Raw genomic sequence first — 23,672 nt, forward strand, 5'->3', positions numbered from 1 at the left:
TAAATAATTCATTCTGCAATAGACCGAAGCAGCCATTATTAAAGAACTTGTGAACCAGAGTGGGTTTTGGGGTGCTGACCACCTCAATAAAGCTCCTGCCTGTTGCAGAGGCCTGGGCAAAGGGCAGGGACTGATCTGACCCAGATCCATTACTTGTTGGAGTCAGTGAGTCAGGGGTCTCTCTGAAGAATTCAGAGAGCAGGGATTGAATTAAAGCCGTTGGAGGGATTGAAGTATATTAAGCCAATGACACATAAAGTAAACATTTAAGTTAGTAAGTCTTAGTATGAGTTCTAATACTTTTAGTAAGTGAAATGTTTCAAATGCCACAGTAGCAGTGAGAGCTCCAGTGAAGGTTAACAAACACACTGGTATCTGCAGTAGAGGCTCCAGGCCCACAGTTGTAGACAGGACTGTGACATAATAGAGCTATGGTAAGAATATTGCTTACATATTTCAGATAGAACAAGACAGCTTGTATGTGTAGTTCTATATGTAACCTGGTTTGCTAAGAAACTAGAATTCTAACAGGTTAAGGAGTGATGGTCCAAGTTTGTGTCTTAGCTTGTTAGAAAAATCCTGTATAAGACTATGTATTCAAGAGAGTTGTTGCTTTCAGCCTTTGGGGCTTCTAGCCATTGGCTTTTTGCTAGCTGCTTTGCTGTTGCTTTTTGCTATTGCTTGTCTGCTTGCCTGTTGAGACTACTGTGCTTTGTAGTAAATAACCTTTAAGCTATTAGGTGCTTTGCTGGTTTAAAATACCCAACAGAGTAGGAGCCAGGAGCTGCAGGGTTGGTGCCCACATTGGCGCCCTGGTGCAGCGAGCAGCGGCTGGCCTCCAGTGCCCCGGGCATGCAGTACCTCTGCGGATGCTCCTCCTCAGCTTGTTGCAGAGGTCCAGGCGCGGGTTCTCCAGGCTGTCCTCGGCCGAGCCCGGGCTCTGCTCGGGGGACGACAGCCCCCGGCTCAGGTCCAGCGGCGCCTTGCTGCCCGTGGGCGGCGGGGACGTGGCCGGGCTGTAGCTCGAGGTAGGACTGCTGGCCGCAGACGAGGCTGACAGGTCCAGGGCGCCGATCCTGGAGTTGAGAGGGGAGGTCAGGGACAGCTTGCGGGTCCTGGCGGGTGAGGAGGTCCTGGAGAGCGACAGGGGAGGCGGGGAGGAGAACTTGCGGCAGAGATGTGGCGACTTCCCGTCAGCCAGGTACTCCCCTCTGTTGTTCTGGCTGGTGGCAAAGAACAGCTCCAAAGACCTGAGAGTCAGAAACACAAAGAGAGCAACACGGTGGCTCAAACAGATTTAAGTGAAAACGCTTAAATTTTGAGTAAATCTGCATGGCACTGCAAAATCTGTGTGACACTTAGTCCTCAAAGCCTGGGCATACAGCTGAGACAGACCCTCCCTAAAACTGATGTCCTCTCTACACACTAATGTTATAAATAACTCTGTAGCTGTTGCTTTTGCTATTATGTATTGATTTTTGCAAATTATTATTTTTTAATCACAACAATTTTAATGTAGTACCGTTTGTAACACTTTTTGACTCCTTTAATGTAGTACAATTTGTCAGCCTTTGTGGCCAATGCCCTAGCCTGTGAAGCTTAAATATGAGTGTGATAGACATATATTATAGTTTAGACTTTTGCAAAATACTAAAATGAAGACTATGTGTTGTGCATTGTAATGTTACGTGCTTTTATTTGTGTAACTAACTGACAATGGTAAGAATAACTCAGATGATTTTGTGAAATAGGTATGTTGATTCTATGTACTGGTGGAGTATCTTATCTGAATGATAACATTGAAAAGAACCAAGAAAATAAAACACTGAAAGAAAGAATGCAAGGAGGAATTCACTACTGACCTTCTGGCTGTCAAAAACTGTCAAATCATAAAACAGAGGCTTTGTGGAGAAATAAAATGTATTAATTTCATCTGCAGTTCTGTAAGAGGAAGGGACAAGGGTCAAAGCAAGCAAAAGAACTCCCAGAACATGTTAACTCAAAGGAGTGTTTGAATATGTCATCCTCTTGGCTTGCAAAGCAGGATGTAGTCATCAGTGTGTATTCTATCAACATCTGTTAAATAGCAGGTAGGGCAGTGTTCTTCATCTTTCCCACAGCCCATCCTCCCTCCAGGAGATATCTCCTGTTAATGGCCATTGAGTCCCAGGGCATGACTGATAAAATTCCATCATCCCACTGGGAGATGCTCCAGCCAGGGGAGGAGCCAAGCCTTTCCTACCCAGATAAAAACTGACATTTTGGACACCAAGGAACCTTCTTCCCACTGGATTCCAGAGGAAAACCAGACCTTTCCACATCATCCCTGGAGCTTCAGAGGAAACTGCACCTTCTCCAAGAGCACTGCTCCAGCTGAACCACATCTGCCCCTGCAGGAGGATGCAGCCACCATTGAATGGGACTGTGCCAACACCCTGACTGACTGACTGTGTCAGCTTGGATTCTGACTCTGGCAGGGTTGGGATTGTTCTGTGTAATACTGCATTGCTATTTTAATTTTCCTAGTGAAGAACTGTTATTCCTAATTCCCACATCTTTGCCTGAGAGCCCCTTAATTTCAAAATTATAATACTTTGTACGGTGGGGGTTTATATTGTCCATTTCTCCTGCTTTTCTTAACAAACACCTGTCTTTCAAACCAAGACAGTCATGAATATGCTTTTAACCAATACAATGAAAAACTATATAAGAAAATTGTTTAAAACTAACTGCTGTGCCTCTGGCAGTTTTCCAAGCACCAGCACTGTTTCCTGTCCCTCTTACCCCTTACTCAACTTTTAAAATTTTTAAAGAGTGAGAGATGTTTCTCACAATAAGACTCTTTTCCTTAGATTATTCATAAGCAGAAAATAATGAGGAGAAACACCCACAGAACACACAACTAGGCTGTGGATCTTTCCCAGAAACCTGTGACAGAAAGGTGACAGGAAGGTGCCACCCCTGGTGTTGGAGTCAGTGAGCCAGGGGTCTCTCTGAATTCTTCAGAGGGAAATCAGAGTGCAGGGGTTGAGTAAATTTTAGAGTGAGCTCTAATGCTTTTAATAAGTGAAAGGTTTCAAATGCCACAGTAGCAGTGAGAGTTCCAGTGAAGGTTAACAAACACACTGATATCTGCAGTAGAGGCTCCAGGCCCACAGCTGTAGACAGGAAGTACACATAATAGAGCTATAGTAAGAATACTACTTACATACTTCAGATAGAACAAGATAGATTGTATGCGTAGGTCTATAGGCAACCTGGTGTGCTAAGAAACTAGAATTCTAACAGGTTAAAGAGTGGTGATCTGAGTTTGCATCTTAGCTTGTTGGAAAAGTCCTATACAAGACTATGTATTAGGGAGAGTTGCTGCTTTTTAGCCATTTAGCTTTTATCCACTTGCTTTTAGCTATTTGCTTATTGCTGCTGCTTTGCCATTGCTTTTTGCTATTGCCTGTTGAGACTGATGTGCTTTGTGATAAATAACCTTTTTAGCTATTAGCTGCTTTGCTTATTGAAGACAACCCAGTGAAGTAGGAGCCAAGAGCCCCGGAGCTGGTGCCTGCAGGGCACTGGAGGCCCCAAGCACCGCACACCTGGCTCACCTGACGGGGATGGAGGTGAAGGGCCGCCTGTAGATGTCGGAGAGCTTCTCCAGCACGACGGCGGCGGTGGTGAAGATGCGGTAGGTGTGCAGGAAGGTGTTGAGGAAGTCGATGCTGAGGAAGCGCAGGTCCGTCAGCCGCTCCAGCAGCCGCTCCACGCTGGCGTAGCGGATCTGCGGCACCTTGCACGAGTTGAGCGTCTTGCTGAAGCAGATATCAATGTCGTCTCTGTGAAGACGGGCGTCGGATCTGCGCACAAGTAAAATTTAAAACACTTTATTAACAAGTGATCGTGGCTAAGGTGATGCATTAAGGTTTAGCTTTCCTGTTTTCCAGACTCTGCACTGCATTAGTAACTCTGAACTCCATATAAATTGTCAGCAATTTCTCCTCCCAGCTCAGGCACACACAACAATCCTTTTCCAGCCCAGAACCAAGGACACGCTGCAGCTCCAGCCCCAAAAAGTGCAAACAGAGAGAATGGAGGAGAGAATCTGGGAAGGTGGGACTGCAGAACTTGGAGCTGGAATTGGACAATTAACCCCAATGTGGAAATGGACCCAAACTGATAAAAGTGTGAAAATTTGTGACCTGGGATCCATCTTGGGTGTAGCCATGGCCTGGCTCTTGCACTGCCCAAGGTGAATCCTTGGCAGGGCTTTTAATAAATCTCTACTTTGTTCCTGTAACTCTGTCCAGCCTCTGATCTAGGTGGCCTCTCACGGCATAAAAGGAGTGGTAACCCTTTACCTGTTCCTGTCAACATAGAAAGCAGCAAATATTTATGCACTACTGTGTTTCATCAGCACAAGCAAACGCTTAATTTGTAGTGATACCTGCTTCCATAACTAAGGGAACTTAAATTTTATTTCTGGCAAATGCTTTACACTTCAAAGCCTAAGAAACCATTAATTATGCTTAAATTTCTGAAATGGAAGAGGTGGCAGAACTGTCCCCTGTAGTCTCTTTCAGTCTGTTGCTGCCCATAGGTCACAATATTAGTAAAATCCCACTATGGAATAATTTATTAAAATGTTTTCTGCTGGGATCAAGCTTTATCTAAAATAAAGTAATGACTCCTGAAAAAACCCAGCAAAATTAACCCTTTAAGTAAGTTTAAGGCTTACTTGCAAATTAACACTGGCCTTCAGCTCCAAAAATTACTTTTTGTTTTAAAACAGGAAAGAGGGAACAGCACAAAACATCTCAAATTTCAAAGCAGAAACCAAGAAGAGCCTTTGTTTGAGTGAAAAAACCAAAAACCAAAACCAACCAATTTTTGTTTGGACATAAAAAAAAATAATCATTTCCATAACCCTGTTCCTAATGGGGGGGTTATTCCCCTCAAATTCTGTTCTGCTTAGTTTGTAAATAAACAGGATGACTACTAAGTAAAGCATCTCTCAATATACCCCATCTTTTTGCTAACATTTATTGGATTTTCTCAGAAGAAAGATCAGGATATTTCACACAATTCTACACTGTATTACATAAAACAAACAGCAACAACAAAAAAAAAAAATCTTGCTTCTTAAACTGGGCCCCAAAAAGTGCCAATTTTTTGCTTGTACCATCCAGTGACATCTGACTCTGAAAGTCAAACTGTGCTGCAAATCAGGCAAGTAAAATTTAAAGAGGAGAACATCAGATTTGTGTCTGTTGTGAAGGTCCTGTATGTTCTTTAGAATTAATACTCCTTTCTGTTGGCACTCAGACTGAGGTCCTGCTGTACTTTGAAAGAGGAAAGATGTACTTTAAAAACTCAGCAGGTGACAGAAGTGTTTACACACCCGAGAGTTCCTGGAATAAAGCTGAAGACAAATAAAATGCCCTATTTCCAGGGATCAAAGATATTTGCCCTAACAGTGCATTCCCAGATGTTTTCTCTCTCCCATTTCTAAGCACTAAGAGAAGAAAGGAAAAAGCTACAGAAAGGGCATTTGAGAAACCAAGAGATGTGACAGATAATAGTGAGAAAGAAAACAGTTTAAAGTCTATCCCTATGTTTCATTAACTTATAAATTCATTGGCTACTAATGCGTAAAACTAATTTTTAAATTATATAAAAGAAAATTGAGGTATGTAGAAGATCCAAGTTGTGTTGAAAATCTGGATTCATGTACTGAAAATATCTCACTAGACACAAAAACCACTTATTACAATAAATAACTAAGAGAATCCAAAGGTGAGGGAAGCAGCCTTATAAACAATGATGCCACATTGCTGTGATCAGTAAAAATCATAAGAGAAAATAATTTTTCAACAGAAATAGAGACCAAAAACTTTGGCTAATATAACAAAATACCTTTGGAAATGCTACTTTTCTGCAGTCACATAAATTCTGAAAGCGTTTTTTAAAATCCCCAATAAAATTATGAGATGATAAGGAAAAGCTAACTGAAAACAAAATCATTCATCTGAGGCATAACTGAAGCCCACTATTCAAAATCCAGAAAAACCTAAGTTGTGATCCAACACTGTGAATTAAGAGTTCACCATTCTGAGTGATCCCTATGATTCCAAGAAAGGGATTTGAAAATATATGTTTTGGGATGCAGAATCGGTTCCATTCAACCAAAATGGAAGAAAAAAAAAAAATTAAAGGTTTGAATTTTCTAAACACTTGCTTTCTCTTGTTATAATTTTTATTGAAGAAACACAATAATGTATTTTGCTCTCTGTTGCACTTACTTGATCATATGTGGCACTGTGACTTTGGAGTTTTCTTCAAACACTATTGTCATTAATCCATTGCACCTTATATTATCAATGCACTGTGAAAATAAACATTGAAAACTGTTAAAATCAAAACACAGGGTAGGGAGACTTAATCACACATTTCTCATATCCATATAAGCTGGAATCATAGCTTTTGCAGGGTATGAGCTGATTAAGACAAGGTATTTTCTCAAATGAAAAGCAGTGATGCAAGAATTAGAGTCGACATGGTTCTCTAGCCTTTGCCTCTCAGGGTATTCCATTCAGCAACCTTTTATTTCCACATGATTAAGTATTTTGAGTTGGAAGTGATATTTCCTTTGAAGCTCCTTTGAAAGGGAACAAACCTCATTATTTCTATTATTTCCTGAAAGAGTGTAAGCTTGAGAAATCAAGACCACAAGAAAGTCAGGATGCCTTATATTCCAAGTAATACCTTAACCTTTACTCTGTGCAGAAGACCAGAAGGGAATATAAAAAGCTTCCAGAAACACACTTGTAAAAACAAATTCAAGTGGTGCTCCTTGTGAAACACAGCTGTGAGGAAGCTGTCCAAGCTGTTCCCTGCAAACTCTTGTATAAATGTTTTGGGCTAGGCATTAGGAGGGATTTTCATGTGAATTTTATGTAGTTCAGATGAACCCAGAGAAGGGAATGGAACTGGGAAGGGGCTGGAGCCCCAGGAGGGGCTGAGGGGGTTGGGAAGGGGCTCAGCCTGGAGAAAAGGAGGCTCAGGGGCCCTTGTGGCTCTGCACAGCTCCCTGACAAGAGGGAACAGCCGGGGGGATTTGGGATCTGGGAACAGGAACAGGGACTGGAGCAGAGGGAACAGCTCAGGCTGGGCAGGGGAGCTCAGGGTGGCAGCAGCAGGAATTTCCCCATGGAAAGGGAGCTCAGGGATTGGAACTGCCCAGGGAGGGTTGGATCCCCATCCCTGGAGGTGTCCAAGGAATTCCTGGGGGTGGCACTGAGAGCTCTGGGCTGGGGACAAGGTGGGGAACAGGAACAGTTGGGACTTGGTGACCTTGGAGGGATTTTCCAACCTCAGTGATCCTGGGATTCTGGGATAACTCAGCACTGCAAGCCTTGCCCCTGGAATTCACAGGTCTGACAGAGCATCAGATTTACATGGTCTGCAACAAGTACCTGCTACCAAACCCTACAGGGCTCTTGTCTTCATAATACTTTCTACTTTTATTCATACAGATATATATGCACAAATACACTTATGTATGCACTATCTCCTTACATCAGTAAAAAGGAGTTTCAAAAATTATCACACACATTTATCTTGACTTCAAGAATGCTTGTAGCCTTCAGGCTTTGGAACATTTCATAGCAGAGCAGAGATTGATATTGGGTTGCTCAAACCTGATAATCACAAGTAATCTCCTCAGGTTTCAATTACATCTATAGCTACAAATTTAAAATATCATCAATGTTGTTTTATGTGGGTTTCAATTCAGGATTTTAAGATCATTTGGAAAGTGCAGCTGCCATAATTCACAGTATAATTTCCTCATATCATTACCTAAAAGCAGTGAGAAAAACATTTAACAGAAATACTTATATTTCTCCTATTTGACCTTGAAATGTTTCAAATAAGCCCTTAGCACCAATGATGTTATTAAACTACTCTAAAAATTACTATAATTTAGGCTAAGAATGGACTTACTCATGTTCTTAAATGATCTTTCTGTGCCAATAACTTTACATGTCAATGGAACAACATGACTCCCTGATAATCTGGTTTGCAAAAAATTCTTCAACCAGGTCTGTCTGTAAAACAGCAAGCTGCAGCTCATACTGTACTTTGAGATTTTTATTTTCCTATTTTTGTTCTTTCAAAAATGTTAATCCAGCACAAAGCAAGTCAGAATTCTTATTTTTAAGCAATTTCTACTCATTATGATGATGATTCATCTGGAGATGTTGCCAGCAATGATAGCAACTTTGGAAATGCATGACATTCCATGCTGATATTCCTCTAATCAGCTGTTTCTCTCTAAATTAATAGAGGATTGGACCTGAATTCAGAACGACGAGAGATCTATGTTCTTGTTCATTGCATAAACAAAACACAAATAGCCTTGATTTAGCTCTGGTTAACTGGAAGTTCAGGTTTCTTTTTTGATTGCATTCAGCTTCTCTCCACAAATAGATTATGACGAAGTTTGTCTATTATGTTTTTAACTAAAAGCGATTAAAAAAAAACAACTTATCCCTGACATTTAAAAATTTTAAAATATCCTTTTTGTTCATTCACGACACAGACAGTTCCTGCACACTGTCAGAATGCTCAGCAATTATTTATAATGTTTTGTTAGTATTCATTTTTTATGGAAAAAAGAGTTTATCCCATTTTCTTACTTCATTATTGATGTGATATAGTATCACTTTCACACTAGGACTCTCAGGTGGTTTTTCATCTGTATGAAAGTCATGAATAAACCAGTACTATCCTTCTTCTTGAATCAAAATATGTATCTGGATGGGTTCTCCTTAGAAATAAAAATGCTTACCACTGTGTATGCCCTGTGGACAATTTTGAAATTTATCCCCATCTCTGTTTTTGAGAAACAGAGACTCAAATGACTCAAACGCAAGGGCAGAATTTGGAGGAGAGCAGGCAGCACTAAGGGGTTTTCCACAGCACAGCAAACCAAAGATGTTCAGCAGCCCTGAGCCAGGCTGGCTTCCAGAGGCACAGATGAAGGAGGATCTCAGTAAACCAGGGGAGAAAGGCAGCGAGGTACCTGGCTGATGTCACTGGTCCACGCAGCTTTCTCCTGCCGTGACGGGGCCAAGAGGACAACAGTGAAAGGAGGAGCATCCGTGGGCTCCACTATGAGCTTGAAATCCAGGTGCCCAAACACCTGCCCAGAGCCTTTTGCTTTACAGCCAGAGGGGGAGGAAGAAAGTCACAATGTGAAACGTCAGAGTATAAGATGGAGAAAACATTTACAATGGAAATTGCTTTAAAACATTTTCCTGATAAAGAGCAAATCCGATTAGGTATCCAACAATTCATTTTGTTGTTCACATGTGCCAAGCACAAAAATGCTGGGATTTGCTCTTCAAGATAAAGTTTCTTATAACACTTGTCTGCTAATACAAGCTCACCATGCTACAAGCATCATGCAAATTAATGAAACTACTTTCACAATTCAAGTACAAAACTCGACAAACTGCAGGATAGAAGCCAAAATAAGTAACAGTAAAATCAGCCTGAGACTGTATTTTTAAATTCCATTTGAACAAGCTTGCAGTCCAGATTTGTGGGGAGCCCAAGACAAAAACACTTCCCATTAATTCTTGAAATCAGTCAACCCCTGTGTATTTCAGAAAACTAATTATCTGCTACTTATTAAAGGCTTTTTTACTTTTTCAATTATTCTTTTAATTTTTTTTTATTTTATTTTCCAAGATGCTCTGGGTGAAATTGAATACAAAAGTCAGCAAATAATTTATCACATTTCTCCAGTGTATGAAAAATCCAGTAAGGGGTGTTAACAGCAGGAACAAATACAACAAAACAACCCCCCATCCCAGCCAGCATGTTCATTATTGGAATAGCCATTCTACTGAATCAGTTTTAAACTGCATTCTACTGGATTCACAAAAACATATCTATTTGCTCTTATGAAAAAAATAAAAAAGGGTACTAATTTTAGGAAACTAGAAACTGTACTTACTACTGACAGCTGAATTTAACTTACAATCATCGTCACTCGCTTCTGTCTCCTCGACCAGTGTGCACTCTATTAGAGACAGAACACCTCCTGTCTGTGGAAACAAAGCACATTTCACACAAATGTTATTTATTCCCATTTGTCACAGGTTTTTTTAAATGTTGACATGCCTTACTCTAACATTGTACATTACTCAGAGCTCTAAGGAAGACACATCAATTTCATGATGCACATTTTTTCCCTTAAAGAACTAAACCCAAACAGATTAAATGTAATGCTTTTCTTAATCCTACAGGTCAACAATACAATGCACAAAATTTCTTTCACTTTTACCACACTGTAATTTATGGCACACACAGGCTTTTTCACAAGTTCCAGAAAAGTTAACTAGAACTTAATCTTCTGAATTTAAGTGAAATACATACAAGGTTTTTTAAAGGTTCCATTAGACTCTATTTATTTTGCATAAGTGCTGAACCATTTAAGAGGTGCAAAATGAGAAAACACAGGAACTTTAATAACCTGTTGGTATGCCAAATTAAAATTCCATTCAATATAATCCACTCCTTGAACTACCAACATCTCTTTACCCACAAGCCAGCACCATGAAAGCCTGATTCTCAACAAACATAACTAGATTGTTCTTAGATGACATTTTAGTTTAAGAGAACATGCTGTTCAGGAAAACAGAATTGACTTTGAAAATTAATTTTATTAGAGCTCTGGAAAATGTTCTTTGGCAATTCTGCAGGGCTGTACTGACTGATTTATGCACTGAAAACTGACTTAAATTCAGTGCTACATACACTGAATTTATTCACTGCTTCAAACAAATAGATGCATCAATGCCTTGTTTCTAAATCCCCAGTTTGCTAGAATTAACTGGGTATAAAAAAGAAAATTGGCTGAATGCTATTATTTGCAATTAAAAGACAAAAAAAGTTAAACATTGTGCACTACCCCACTTTTGTTCATGACCACTAATGCAAAGCTCAGTGAAAGCCATAAAACAGTAAAATGCTGTTCACCAAAGTTCACCAAAGATGTGCTTTCATTTTGCAAATGAAATCATGAAGTCCATACCTTAAGAAGGTGCAGTTTTCCTCCTGAACTTCTTGTACAAATTAAGAAGTGCTTTGTAAACAAGAAGCATTGTCTTTCTCCCTCTTTCTTCAAAGACAGCGAGCCCAGGCGAACTTTGCTCAGCTTTCCCCTCTCAACTGAGGGGACCTGGATAAGGGAACCTGGTAATGAAGGTGCCAAATTTACTGTATTACAGTAATATTTAGTAGGCAGTGCTCAAGTTAATTCACTGAATACTATTACGTTAATTAATGCAATTCTTCATTCCAGTATCAATGTGTATCAGCGTCTCCTTCAAGCACAAGTCAATCCCTTTTTTACTGCACAAGTTCCCTTTGTTTCTTATAAATAGACTCAAGTACAGTCTAGACTAACACTTGTGTACATGGCAGGATTAAATCTAGGGCTCATTAGGCAATTAAACACACTAGGAGGCCACTGATGAGGAAGTGTGGCTGAACAGCAAACACTACTTTGACAGCCACTGCACCTGCAAAAGACAAGGCACTTCCAAACCAAGCAGACGGAGAATGGCAAGATTATGGAAAAGTTCTTTTTGATGGAAAGGAGTTTGTGTGTGCCCATGTGCAAGCGACATGGAAATGAAGCACATTTCTTCTTATCTTGTACTGCATAATTGTCAGTGCTCCACAGCTCATCTGAAATGTGTTACCAGTAAAACACTCCCGAACTAAATTGAACCTGCTTACATAACTCTGAATTTTGCTTTGCAGAGCTCCAGGCTGGGGACAGCTCTGCTCCTCGGCTGTTTCACATCTCAGTCTGTGACCAACTTTTCCAGATTGATTCCACCATGTGTATCACCTCCAAATTTGGAGCAGGAGTTAAATTTGGTGGTGAAGTGCAACTCCTCTGTAGATTAAACAGAAAGATTCCTGCCATACAACTTGCTGTTAGCAGACAGGGCAGCCAAGAGACCTCCTAGTCTCATTCCCACACATCTCTCCTCACTATTACCTTTACACTGGCTCGTGTCTTGTTCCAGCATCACTAATACAGCTAAACCAGAAGGAAAATAATGGTGGGAAGATAGGAGTGAGGTCACAGAGCACAGCAGAACAAGCAGGAGCAGAAGGCTTTGTCCAGATACCAGCTAGCACAGCTGCACCAAAGCTCCAGGTAGTGGCAGCATCCTGACACAATGCCAGCCTGACAGAATTATCCATTAAATAATAGATTAGCAATTCTTACTCTGTGTTGTCTAAAGAATTATCTTTCTCAAAGTTCACATATGCAATCTTAAATTAGCAAACAGAGAAACTGCAATAACCAAGAAAGCTGCTATTTATCTACATTTCTTCTACTTAGTTCTCTCTATATATTTGAGTAGCTTTAGGTTATTAATATGTAAACTTCTACTGACATGGGAAAACACACAGCAGTAAATTTGCCAGAGAACAGAGTTCTCTGGCAGACATTTCACATTTAGACTAAACATGTATAACACAACTTGTGTCACCAAAACAGAACAGTGGAGTGCTCTAAAATTCTGCAAAGGAATTTGGAACATTTCAGATTCTCTTACATTCTAACCCAAACCCATAAATATTTATTGCCTGTTGTGCATTTCCCCTGGACAAACAGCCAACCTGCCTCAGCTGTAAGAGAGAGGGAGGAGATCATTTCCATGTGTTGGAACAGTGACTTCTCTATTTTACACTGACTGTCCCTCAAGCCTCACTGCAAGGCTAGCATGTTGGAAACAGCTCCCATACAAAATTTCCAGGGTACTTTTAGTCCTTCAATTCCATCTTTGCATTTAGGATAGCAATATTCAATCTGTGTCTTTCGTTTCTGCTTTGCTTAGCAGAGTAATAGTACCTATAAAAATTATATGCTTATAGAAGTAAGTTTACAGGTGATTTTTGTTTATTTATTTGTTTTTATTTACATTAGAATGCTTTCAGGACTGACATACTCTGTTCTGCCACAGTGGCTGGAGGTTAAACAGTGCTCTTGCACAGAGTTGAAATACTGTTTAATAAGGTAAAACAGAGCAAACATCTCTAAAAGCAGAAAACAGAGACTGCATTTTCTGTCTTTCAAACTTGCAAAGAGGAGCACATCTACACATTCTGCATGGCTAACACCAAGCAAGGACCTTGGGCATTCTCATCAGGCTTTGGTGGTTAACACAACTGGGCATTGGCTCTAGCACAGATTTCCTCTTAAGGAAAAGAAATGGGCACAATTGGCCAATGTACAGATGCAACGAGCAAGTGAAGCTAATTTTAGAACATTCACTAACAGTATAGTTTGGACAATAGTGTAATCTTATGAATTTTTATCCAGCCACAGGGCTGAGCACTTCCAGCACTTCAGTGTTTCAACAGCCACACTCTCAGCCTTGGCTCAATCCAAGGAATATAAAAGGCTGTATTTATAAACAAACCCAAACATTCACAAGTCTACATTAAGCTGTCTGATTTACCATCTCAGTCTAGCTTTCCCCGTGATCTTTTCTGTTGTTTGGGGGTAGTTTAACTTTTTTTTTTTCCTTCTCTTTTCTGTTGTGTGTTTTTACTTCTCAGAGGGTTGAACCCTGGAACAGGTTGCTCATTCAGGGAGGCTGTGGAGTCTCTGTCCTTGGAAACAACAAAATACTGACTGCACATGGCATAAAGCAATCTCCTCCAGCTGGTGCTGCTTTGATACTGGAACTGAAAATTTCCAATGTCCCTTCCAACTCCAGTTAGTGCATGATTTTGTGGTTTTGATATCTTTATCAGCAGAGGTAAATTCACAGCAGCTGATGGCAGAAACATCAGTGCTTGAAGGCACCAGAGGGGCTCAAGTGTGCCCAGCTGTTTGGATGTCAACAGATTTGAGACTCCCTGAGTGTCCTTTAGCCTCACAAAGAAAATGTTCCTCACTTCTTTTGTGCCTGACTATAAAATCTGCATCTAAGTAAGAGGCAGGGAAAATCAGACCCGAAGAAACTCAAAGGAGAATTAACAATCTGCATTGTAAACACTGCCAGGGACAGTTCCTGTGGTTTCAACATGTACAACTCAACAGAACAATCTCTTCTTAAAAATGTAAAGCCTGTGACACATATAAAAGTTGTAATTAATATCCACCAAAAAAGCCTGAACATAGGTAATGGCACCTCTCTCCTGTTTTAAGCTGAAAAAGAGGTTCCTGTGCCTATCTGCACTGATTAACACAACAAATAGAAGCAACTGAAACCAGAGGAGATGGACATCACTGCCAAATGACCCCACTGTCAGATGTAAAAGGAAAACGGGCTCCATTACTTCATTTGCTTTATTCAGATTTCTGCCCTTGCACAGAATCACAGGCAGTGGATGTTCCAACAGATAATCTGATACAACCTTCTGTAACACACACTCCTGTCCACTGTCCTCTGACTGTGTGCCTAGAAATAAATCTGAATTTAATTTACTTACAGGGTTTGGCCTGGGCCTAACATGCCAACAGTAATTTGTTCAGGCTTATTTCCACAGCAAGAAAAATTTAAGTTTTACTGATGAAGCAGTGGGTACACAGACAAAACATCATCAGTCAGTCTTAACAGGGAAACTCCAATAAATAAAAATACATATTTGTACTATATATTGTAATAATCTTGAAAAAAATACAAAATTTAATTAAATTTCATGGTATATTTCACTAGTCAACCTAGGATAATCAAAGCATTAGAATTTTCTGGCTGTGGGTGCAAAACAATTTGTTTTTTCTCTTAAAGCCATATTCATAACTCTTACAACACCTCACAGATAACAAATGCATACATTTAATGAAGAATCAAGTAATTTAATAGGGTTTGTAAAAACAACATTGTTAGTGTATTGTAAAAATAATATTCAAAGTTATTACATAAAATTTCATAGTTTGGCCACATAACTACAAAAGCAGCACAAAATGCATTTCAAAATGTACAGAAAGCTTACTAATCACCAGGTGCAATATGGCCCCACCAAATACCAGATGTTCTGCTGAGGTTATCTGGAAAAGGCTTTGAAGGCATGCACCTAAATTATATTCCTAACCTTTCCTGAGTATATGTAATGTTTTTCAGCACAAAGGAGCAAAACCTGTCAAAATCCTGCACTACAGGTCTGAAGTTACTGTGTACAAACAATTTAAGAGATCCAAAAGTAAAATATTATATAAATGGGAGAAAAGTAAGTAGTTAAAGTAAACACCACCAGGAAAGAATTGTAACTAATTCGCAGTTCCTGGCAAAAACTGTCCCTAGTTTAAAATGGAAATGTTATTCTAGCATAGTTTTTTTGGAACTTAACAACAAATTCCACCTCTGCTGTAACTAATTTTCAACAGAAAGAGTTTCCAGAGTTACATGAATAGACAGAAAGGAAAAGAGTGCTGCTCTTCCCCTGCTCCATGCCCTTGGGACCACAGTCCAGGCAGAATGTGAATTACTGAAAGTCCCATGGGGGCTTTGCCACTCACGTGCTGCTGATTTCCATGGTTCCTGAAGAAAACAGCACAGAGCTGGGGTCCAACCACGGCCCCAAATCAGCTGTTTTCAGGGCATTTTTGACTCACCCTGCAGGGACTGGGGCAGGCTCAGGATGCTGACAGTGCCCAGTGCAGTGCCCAGCCTGACGGCAGTGTGAGCCCTGCTGCCTTTCCTGCAGCTCTTTTCTCATGGTAATTGGGCAGTTTTGCAGAGGAGTGCCTTACCTTGGCGTATGAAGGTTTGGCTGGTATCTAGCAATATGTCACAGCCCTCCACTATGGTCCTCTCTATGGCCAGGTTCTTGCGGATGTTCTCCGTGTCACTCACCTCGTCGTGCATCACTCTGTTGGGGACACAGCAAAATGCACTTTATCTCCCCAAAACCTGCCTCACACCTGCTATGTCTGTGAAGACAAAGTGCATGCCCTTCACCCCCACCACAGAACAGATCTACCCACCCAGTGCCTCATCACTCCAGAGCAGGTCCCTTGCCTTTTTTCCTCTTCTTATGATCATTTTGATTTTTCAGCAGTGTAGCAAATTTTTCCAGACTGGTTTAGTGGCTGTTCCTGAACACATCTGACAAATACCAAGCTACATACCCTCCACAGCTGTCAGAAGAAAACCTGAACCTTAATGGGCTGTGCTGCCACAGACAGGGAAGGGTTGCCTAGAATTGTGTATGACACATTGTAGATATCCTCTCTGTGGATTTAGGGTCACATCTGTCTCTGCTTCATCTTTACATCCCATCCTATAATCCCACTTTCCCCTTTCTCCTCCTCTCCTCTCCTCTCCTCTCCTCTCCTCTCCTCTCCTCTCCTCTCCTCTCCTCTCCTCTCCTCTCCTCTCCTCTCCTCTCCTCTCCTCTCCTCTCCTCTCCTCTCCTCTCCTCTCCTCTCCTCTCCTCTCCTCTCCTCTCCTCTCCAACATCCACAGCCTTGATATTTCACCATTTCCTTTGTCTTACTGTTCTTTTAATAAGCATCCTCCCTTAATAGAGAAAAGTACTGATTCTTTTTTTATATATCATCTTGTAAAGATATTTTCCTAAAGTAGGACTGGACTGTACTTTCTGGGATCTCCTCCTCCCTCAGAACTGCATTAAAGGGGTGAAAATAATCCCTTTATTTTTATATTTATGATCTATACTGACTTTATGAGCAGGGAGGATCAGTCAGTCTCAGACTCCAGTTCTGAATGTTCAGTGATGAATCAGTTGGATCAGCAGTGAACTCTGACTTATGAGATGAAGCCAGCCCAAAGCTGATTTATCTGCTCATGCACATCTTTTACAACTAAATATTCTCCAAGCACATCTTTAGTGAATACTCCAGACACTGAGTATTTATATCCTGGAGTTCACTCATGGTCTCTGTTCACAGCAGAAAACTGCATTTCCCAGAGAGGAGAACTACATTTCTCACTGGGCTGATGAGAGGAACATCTGAGAAAGGTCTGGGGGTTCAGGGAAGAGCTTCATTTTGCAGGTTTCCACAGGGAGCATCAATTCTCAGAATCTATCTTTACTTCCTGCTTCCTTGGCATTATTTGAAGCATATATGAAAGTCAATTTTCACAGGAGCACACCAAAATTATAACACAGATAGAGAACTAAGTACTTTCTAAGACCATGTTCATTTAAAATACCCTTTTCTCTTTAAATTGAGAACAATAAAATTTCTTTATGTAAAGGAAACTGCTCTGTTCATAACCCAGGAGTAGGTGGTTTCTATAGTGATTTCGATTCTCCCCTAACCAAAATACAAGGAGACACTTGTAGATTTAAATTTATTAAAAAAAAAAAAAAAGAACAGACTAAATATTACACTTAGATTTTTTTTTTGTTATTTTTAATTATCTTCTGTTTTGAGTTTGATCCTTTTCTTTAAAATATATATATTTTTAAAGGTGCAAAACCAAATAAAAATAAAGAAAAACTGGTTTTTCTTTTCAAAATTTTTCATTCAAAATTATCAAACATAAGGTAGAAAAATCTTACCTTGAAAGTTCTTCTAGTTTAGATTTAGCAAATTCAAGGCTTTTTCTCTCAACGTGCTCGTGTGGTGTGTGAGCCAAAAGTTCATGAAGTGTTATAATATATCTGGGAATCTTGAAACCAATAAGGTATCATGTCAGTAAACCCATATATACCTTCCCTTAATTTTAATACATTATGAGTATGTAAATTTCTTTTGACATTGAAAATACCAAGTGACCTGCCTTCTTTCAGAGAAAATTCACGTTGCACAAAAGGAGATGGAAGAATGTCCAGTATTTGACTATTAAAAGCTACAGGGTAACAAGGACTCTTCAGAGCTTTTAACCACAGAAAGAAGGACACTTCAGAGCTTTTAACCAGAACCAAGTGATGGTGCAGCATAACTAGTCTGACACAACAAGATTTATGTAGGAGGAGAATCAACATTATGCTTATGTGGAAAGTCATCAGCAATGACATAATAACATTCCTCTTCACACAGGAACAGGACAATCTCTTTACCTCCCCTGACCTGGTTTCAACTCAACCCAAAGAAACCCAACTCCATAAAAACTTTTAAATATACTTCTTCAAAAATTAAAACAGTATTTCTGCAGATGCTAGGGGCTCTTTAGGCTAATATGAACAACTACTACTAACGTAAGTGTCACTTATGTGCCTTCTTAAACTTTTTTTCTCTATCTGGCTTGTCAATAACTGCACAAACTGAGGGGGTTCACTATTCCTCTGATGAATAACATGTCAGGTTAAATAAAAAAGACATAAAATTCTCAGGCCAGTGCTCCACAGACTCTTAAAGCACCTGCAAATATCTACCCCAGCCAGATCACAGTAAATAATCAGGAGGGTAAGTACAGTGTTCAAAACTTTTACAGTTTATTTTTCATTTTTTAAAGACCAAAGCAGGGAGAAAGTGAATTCCCAGTAAGGTGCTTTTGGCTGCTCTAAGTTACTGAATGTCATCTCTCTGTGTACTTTATAATCAGGGTTCCTAAGTCAAGAAACTGCTCCTTGTCAATTTTCTTTGGTGCCATCCTCATCCCACACTTCTCCTCAACATTCTTGACTGAACAAAGATGAGCCAGCATAGCTGGGGAAGAGATCTCTACAGGCATAGTCTTGGTGTAACAACAAAATATATTAAACTAAACTAATTTTCAGGAGAGTATTTCTAGTTAAGCAAGAGGAGCCTTCGATCAATCGCAATGTCAGTAACATAAAATGAATCTACCAAACAGTAAAACCAAATATACACAAAAAATACATAGGGAGTACCTGGAACATGGGGTAGGTGAGGAAAGTTTCCAGCATTCGGCCCTCACATGCTGGGTTGGCCTCATATTGCTTCAAGAGTTTGTCAAAATCTCTGTTCTGCTTACAGTTTGCCAGCACTTGTAGGCTATATTGATGATTCCGAACAAATTCTTGATATATGTTCAGCATTGGCAGCAGAATGTCAAATAAGTCAGCTAGAAAAAGCAGAGAACATGCCTTTTTTTTTTCCCCCCATCTACCCATGTATTGAAAATGCATTTTAAAAGAAAGCAGTGTTTTCTCCAGAAGTGAATTACTATAATCAGTTCTGTTTCCAAAATACTGACAATTTGGAAACATTAAACATAGCCCTTTCACCTGCCCAGTAATGTTTTTTCTGATTACCTAATGGACAGATAGTATTACCAAAAATACAAGTTTAATCAATACTTAGGGCAGAGGAATTCTCATATACAGACCATGACTGCCCACATGGGATTCCCACTACACCTGGTCTTGTGGTTTTAACTTTGCAAATGCATTCCCTTCAAAGAGGATTTTTAAGAAGCCATGTCTTTAGGAAAAAGAAAAAAAAAATCCCTATTGAATTTTCAAAAATAAATATGAAAGTAATACCCCCACAGAAAATAACTTACCTAGAATTAAGGTAGGCCAGTTAGCTATTCTTGCTTTTAAGCCCTGGTGAAATATCTCATGAAGAAACATGATTGTTTCACTGAAAAACAAGTATTTAAACAAACAAAAAGACAATTCTGGTTTTATTTTCTGATTAATAATTCATAGAGAAACATCTCTTCCTCTTTTGCACTTGGCTAGAAAAAAAACAGAAGACAGTTATTGTTATGGAAATAAGTGCTTCCTTTTATTGCATTGTTTAAAAATACTAGCTCAGTGCTTCTAAAAGACTCATAGTATTCAATATAAATATTCTAACACTGTATTCATATTGTAACAAGGGAAAAGAAACCTGCCTCATGACTAAAGGAACATATTCTTTTTCTCAGAAGTTTGGGGCAGGCTTGGATGCAATCCCAATCCTGTATCTAACATTAGATGCCTCCTGGGCTACTTGAACATGCTCATTACAGCAGTACTTGGATGCCTAATGAAAGAACAATTCTTTTTTTGCAGGATATGAAAAGACAAGTGAGAGGGAAGGAGACTCCTTAGGCAGGACAACAGAAAACAGAAGCTTTGACATTCTCATCCTCGAGGTCTTATTGGGATCATATGAGGCCACTAAGTCCAGTTTTGCTCTCTTAAGAGAAAAAAAGAAGTAGGAAAGGTGACAGAAAATTATGAGAACTGCCCCAAGAGGCACCATCTGTCCCTTTTTTTCTCCTCTAGCACAGAATGTAGGAAGGCAAAGAGGTCATGCTGGTTTCCAACAGCATCAACTGCAGCACCTTTGCCTTTCAGCCCTGGAAGTGTGTCTGGCTCAGTGACCCCACCAGAGCCACAACAGGGGCCAGGACTCAGCTGAACCAGAACGGGAACAAGCAATGGGGAAACCCACGAAAAAAATAAAAACAAAACAAAACAAAAAAAAAATTTAACAAAACCAAAAACAAACAAACAAAAAGAAAACACCCAGAAAAGGCATAGAAACCTCCCAAAACAAGCGAACAAACAAAAAGAAATCCCAAATAAAACCCCTATACCTGTTGAGGAAAATGCTACTGACGTCGTCGTGGCTGATGGGAGGCTTCTTGGAGCTGGCTGCCATCCTGAGGGGCCGCAGGAAACAGTTCACCAGGACATAAAGCTGGTGCACATACTCAGACTCAGCCTCCACCATGTTGAAAACTATCTGGTTCCTCTTCCTCATGCTCTCTGCATGAGGAGAACAAATATAATCTTGGACAATGGTTTTCCATTTTCTTCTGCACAACCAGCCCCGCATAAAGCTCTGAACCTAAAAAGGGATCACACAGACAAAGAAAGTGAGGAGAAAAACACATTGCTTATCACAAGCTCTTCACTGTAGAAATAACCCTCAAAATTAAAAGTCTTTGCTCAGAAATAAAAATGTTCCCTTATTGATATATAATTGTTCTGTAATTAAATATATTTTACATTTCTGTTTGTTAAGGGTCATAATTGTTGCCAGGAAACAGACTGTAAAACATGGCATACATAGAAGGGAATCTTTCACTGCAAGCTGGAATAATTGTCTCCTTCCCATTAGCAAAAGTGCAGTTCCTTCTTCCTCCTCCTAAAACATTTCTCTTACACCCCAAAGGTATCCTGCAATACCTCCAGGTAACACATTCCAACACAGACTCAATATTATTATTGACAGAATTCTTAAACCATTTTTAAGCTCAGTTTGCTTTCCATTTTGAACAGATAACACTTGGCATGTGTATTTAAAGCTATGTATCAATACATTGCTTGGTATCAGACACCAAGGCAGCAAACACGGTATTGTAAAAGACAGATTTCTGGCATTCTTATAAAGAATCTCTATGTAATGGAAAAATCTAACTAAGCATATCTATTGAAGCTGGAAGTGGATCAAAGATTACAGAAGAGGTCTGCATCTGGTCACAGGAAACTTCATTATATCTGTGCCCTGATCTTGATATGAAGATCACTCATCTTGAAAGAGAAGTGCAAAATTTCACTGGTATCAGTTTGTTCTGAAAAAATAACTTTAAAAAAGCCAGGGGCCCAACTGTCAAAATTACAAAGATGTAGAATGCAGTGTATCACATACAGATTCAAAGCTCTCTTGCCACTAAAAGAGGCATTCCCAGCTTCTGGCACAACGGCTTATCTACACAAAAAGGAAAACTCACACCAAGTTACCAGCTCAGTGCTGACCCTGGCTCCAACTGCACACCCCAGAAAAAGAACAGAAAAGACACATTCCACAAAGGATTTTATGCAAATACATCACCACATTAAATGTGGCTCTAATGTATAACTGAAGAGATCTAAGGAGGGGCAGAGTAAAGGAAGACTTGCTATTTGACTATACTTTAAAAATAATAAATAAAATTAGACAGACCAAAATACGGAAGTACACCCCTCATCCCACCCTTCTCCCTTTAAGCACAAAAGACTTCATGCTTACCTTCTTAATTTTTTTGATATCTGGGTCTTCATCTTCCTGGTTGCCTTGATAAGGTCGCATTTTTTCCTTTGTTTTATTCAGTGCTACAATCTGACAAAACCAAACAGTCATGAACTGCTTCCTCGAGTTAATGAAACCCTTGGTTGGAGAACTAACAGAACAGCAATTTGCCCTTTCCCCATCCTGTGGAAGGGGCACAGAATGACCAGCACACATTTGGGGACAGGGACTGGAGCACTTCAGGCCAGTACACATTCCTGTCCAGCTGGAAGAGGGACCCAGAATGAGCAGGTTCTGCCCCCAAAAGTAGCCATGCCTTTTGGGCTTTATCAGCCTGGGACTGCAACTAGGTTTTTAACAACATCCAGGGAATCAGAGCAGTCTGGAACAGTCCTTAACACCATCACAGCCAAAGTCAAACCTGAAGGCAGGGAGGAAACAATGCAATCAGTGGCACCCACTCTGCAAAGAAGTCTGTCATTTAAACACCCCGACAGGAGAAGTAGCCCAATCAGCCCAAGAGGCCCCAGTATTTCAAAGAAAATTATTTATCCAAGGAGTCGCTGAGGGACTGTGATATATTAATCTGGCTCTGCCATTTTCACAGAATACTGTAGAAATATTGAATACCACTGATGCCTTAAGGTTTAGCTTTCCTGTTTTCCAGACTCTAAACATTAGTGTGTAAATCTGAACTCCATATAGTGTGTCACAAGTTCTCCTCCCAGCTCAGGCACACACAACAATCCTTTTCCAGCCCAGAACCAAGGACACGCTGCAGCTCCAGCCCCAAAAAGTGCAAACAGAGAGAATGGAGGAGAGAATCTGGGAGGGTGGGACTGCAGAGCCTGGAGCTGGAATTGGACAGTGAACCCCAATGTGGAAATGGACCAAAACTGATAAAAGTGTGAAAATTTGTGACCTGGGGTCCCTCTTGGGTGTAGCCACAGCCAGGTTCTTGCACTGTCCAAGGTGAATCCTTGGAAAGGATTTTAATAAATCCCTGCTTTATTCCTTTAACTCTGTCCAGCCTCTGCTCCAGGGAGCCTCTCCAGGCATCACCACAGCCATATACCCAGCAGAAAGCTCTACCCAGTGGCTCCTGGTGGCTCTGGCACTCACCTCTGACTTGAGCCTCTCGATCTCTGTGTCCTGGTCCTCCAGCTGGTGCCGGAGCTGGTTGGCCGCCACCTTCTCGGTCTCCACGATCTGCACCAGGTGGATGTACTTCTGCATCAGCACCTCCCGCTCAATCAGGATGTCTGAGTAGCTGCCAGAGAAAGCTCAGGTCACTAAAAACAGCCAGAGACTGGATTTGAGTGATTTTAGTATAACAAGGCTCCTGCTCCTGAAACAACTGGAAAAAACAGGAACTGATGCAGACAATAAAATGTTTTAAAGGATTCCTCTTCCATGCCTAAAGAACTGTTCATAATAATCATTATTGTACTTTGCATTATAGCTATCTGTGCAAAACATTACTACTGTTACATATTTATTATTGCTAGATACTTACTATTGTTAGATATTTATCTATTATTAAACACCTAGGATTAGTAGGTATTTAGAATAGAGACTTGACAAATTAGAAGTCTTGCAACCCTCCAACAGGGGTAATTTAAGGTTTAACAATCATATTTTCCAGATTCTGCACTGAATTAGTAACTCTGAACAAGTCACAAGTTCTCCTCCCAGCTCAGACACACCAAACAATCCTTTTCCAGCCCCAAAACCAAGGACATCACTGCAACTT

At 40.2% G+C, this 23,672-nt stretch overlaps 1 protein-coding gene across 4 annotated transcripts in view; it reads right to left on the reverse strand.

Moving 5' to 3' along the window:
* The window catches only part of RASGRF2 (Ras protein specific guanine nucleotide releasing factor 2), a 118,135-nt gene that overhangs the window by 51,707 nt on the left and 42,756 nt on the right, over positions 1-23,672 (reverse strand). For 2 of the 4 annotated variants that reach the window (XM_056514338.1, XM_056514337.1), the window contains exons 3-15: positions 23,042-23,189; positions 21,920-22,009; positions 20,502-20,755; positions 19,476-19,555; positions 18,841-19,034; positions 17,566-17,675; positions 15,788-15,906; positions 11,096-11,256; positions 10,040-10,106; positions 9,077-9,213; positions 6,294-6,376; positions 3,603-3,851; positions 862-1,250 (exon numbers count right to left, since the gene is read on the reverse strand). In XM_056514338.1, the coding sequence (XP_056370313.1) occupies positions 862-1,250; positions 3,603-3,851; positions 6,294-6,376; positions 9,077-9,213; positions 10,040-10,106; positions 11,096-11,256; positions 15,788-15,906; positions 17,566-17,675; positions 18,841-19,034; positions 19,476-19,555; positions 20,502-20,755; positions 21,920-22,009; positions 23,042-23,189 (2,081 nt within the window). Of the gene's footprint in view, positions 1-861; positions 1,251-3,602; positions 3,852-6,293; positions 6,377-9,076; positions 9,214-10,015; positions 10,107-11,095; positions 11,257-15,787; positions 15,907-17,565; positions 17,676-18,840; positions 19,035-19,475; positions 19,556-20,501; positions 20,756-21,919; positions 22,010-23,041; positions 23,190-23,672 lie in introns of all 4 variants that reach the window. The other 2 variants (XM_056514335.1, XM_056514334.1) reach the window with 1 other exon arrangement.

This window comes from Oenanthe melanoleuca, chromosome Z (genome assembly GCF_029582105.1).
Source record: "Oenanthe melanoleuca isolate GR-GAL-2019-014 chromosome Z, OMel1.0, whole genome shotgun sequence".
Classification (NCBI taxonomy): Eukaryota; Metazoa; Chordata; class Aves; order Passeriformes; family Muscicapidae; genus Oenanthe; species Oenanthe melanoleuca.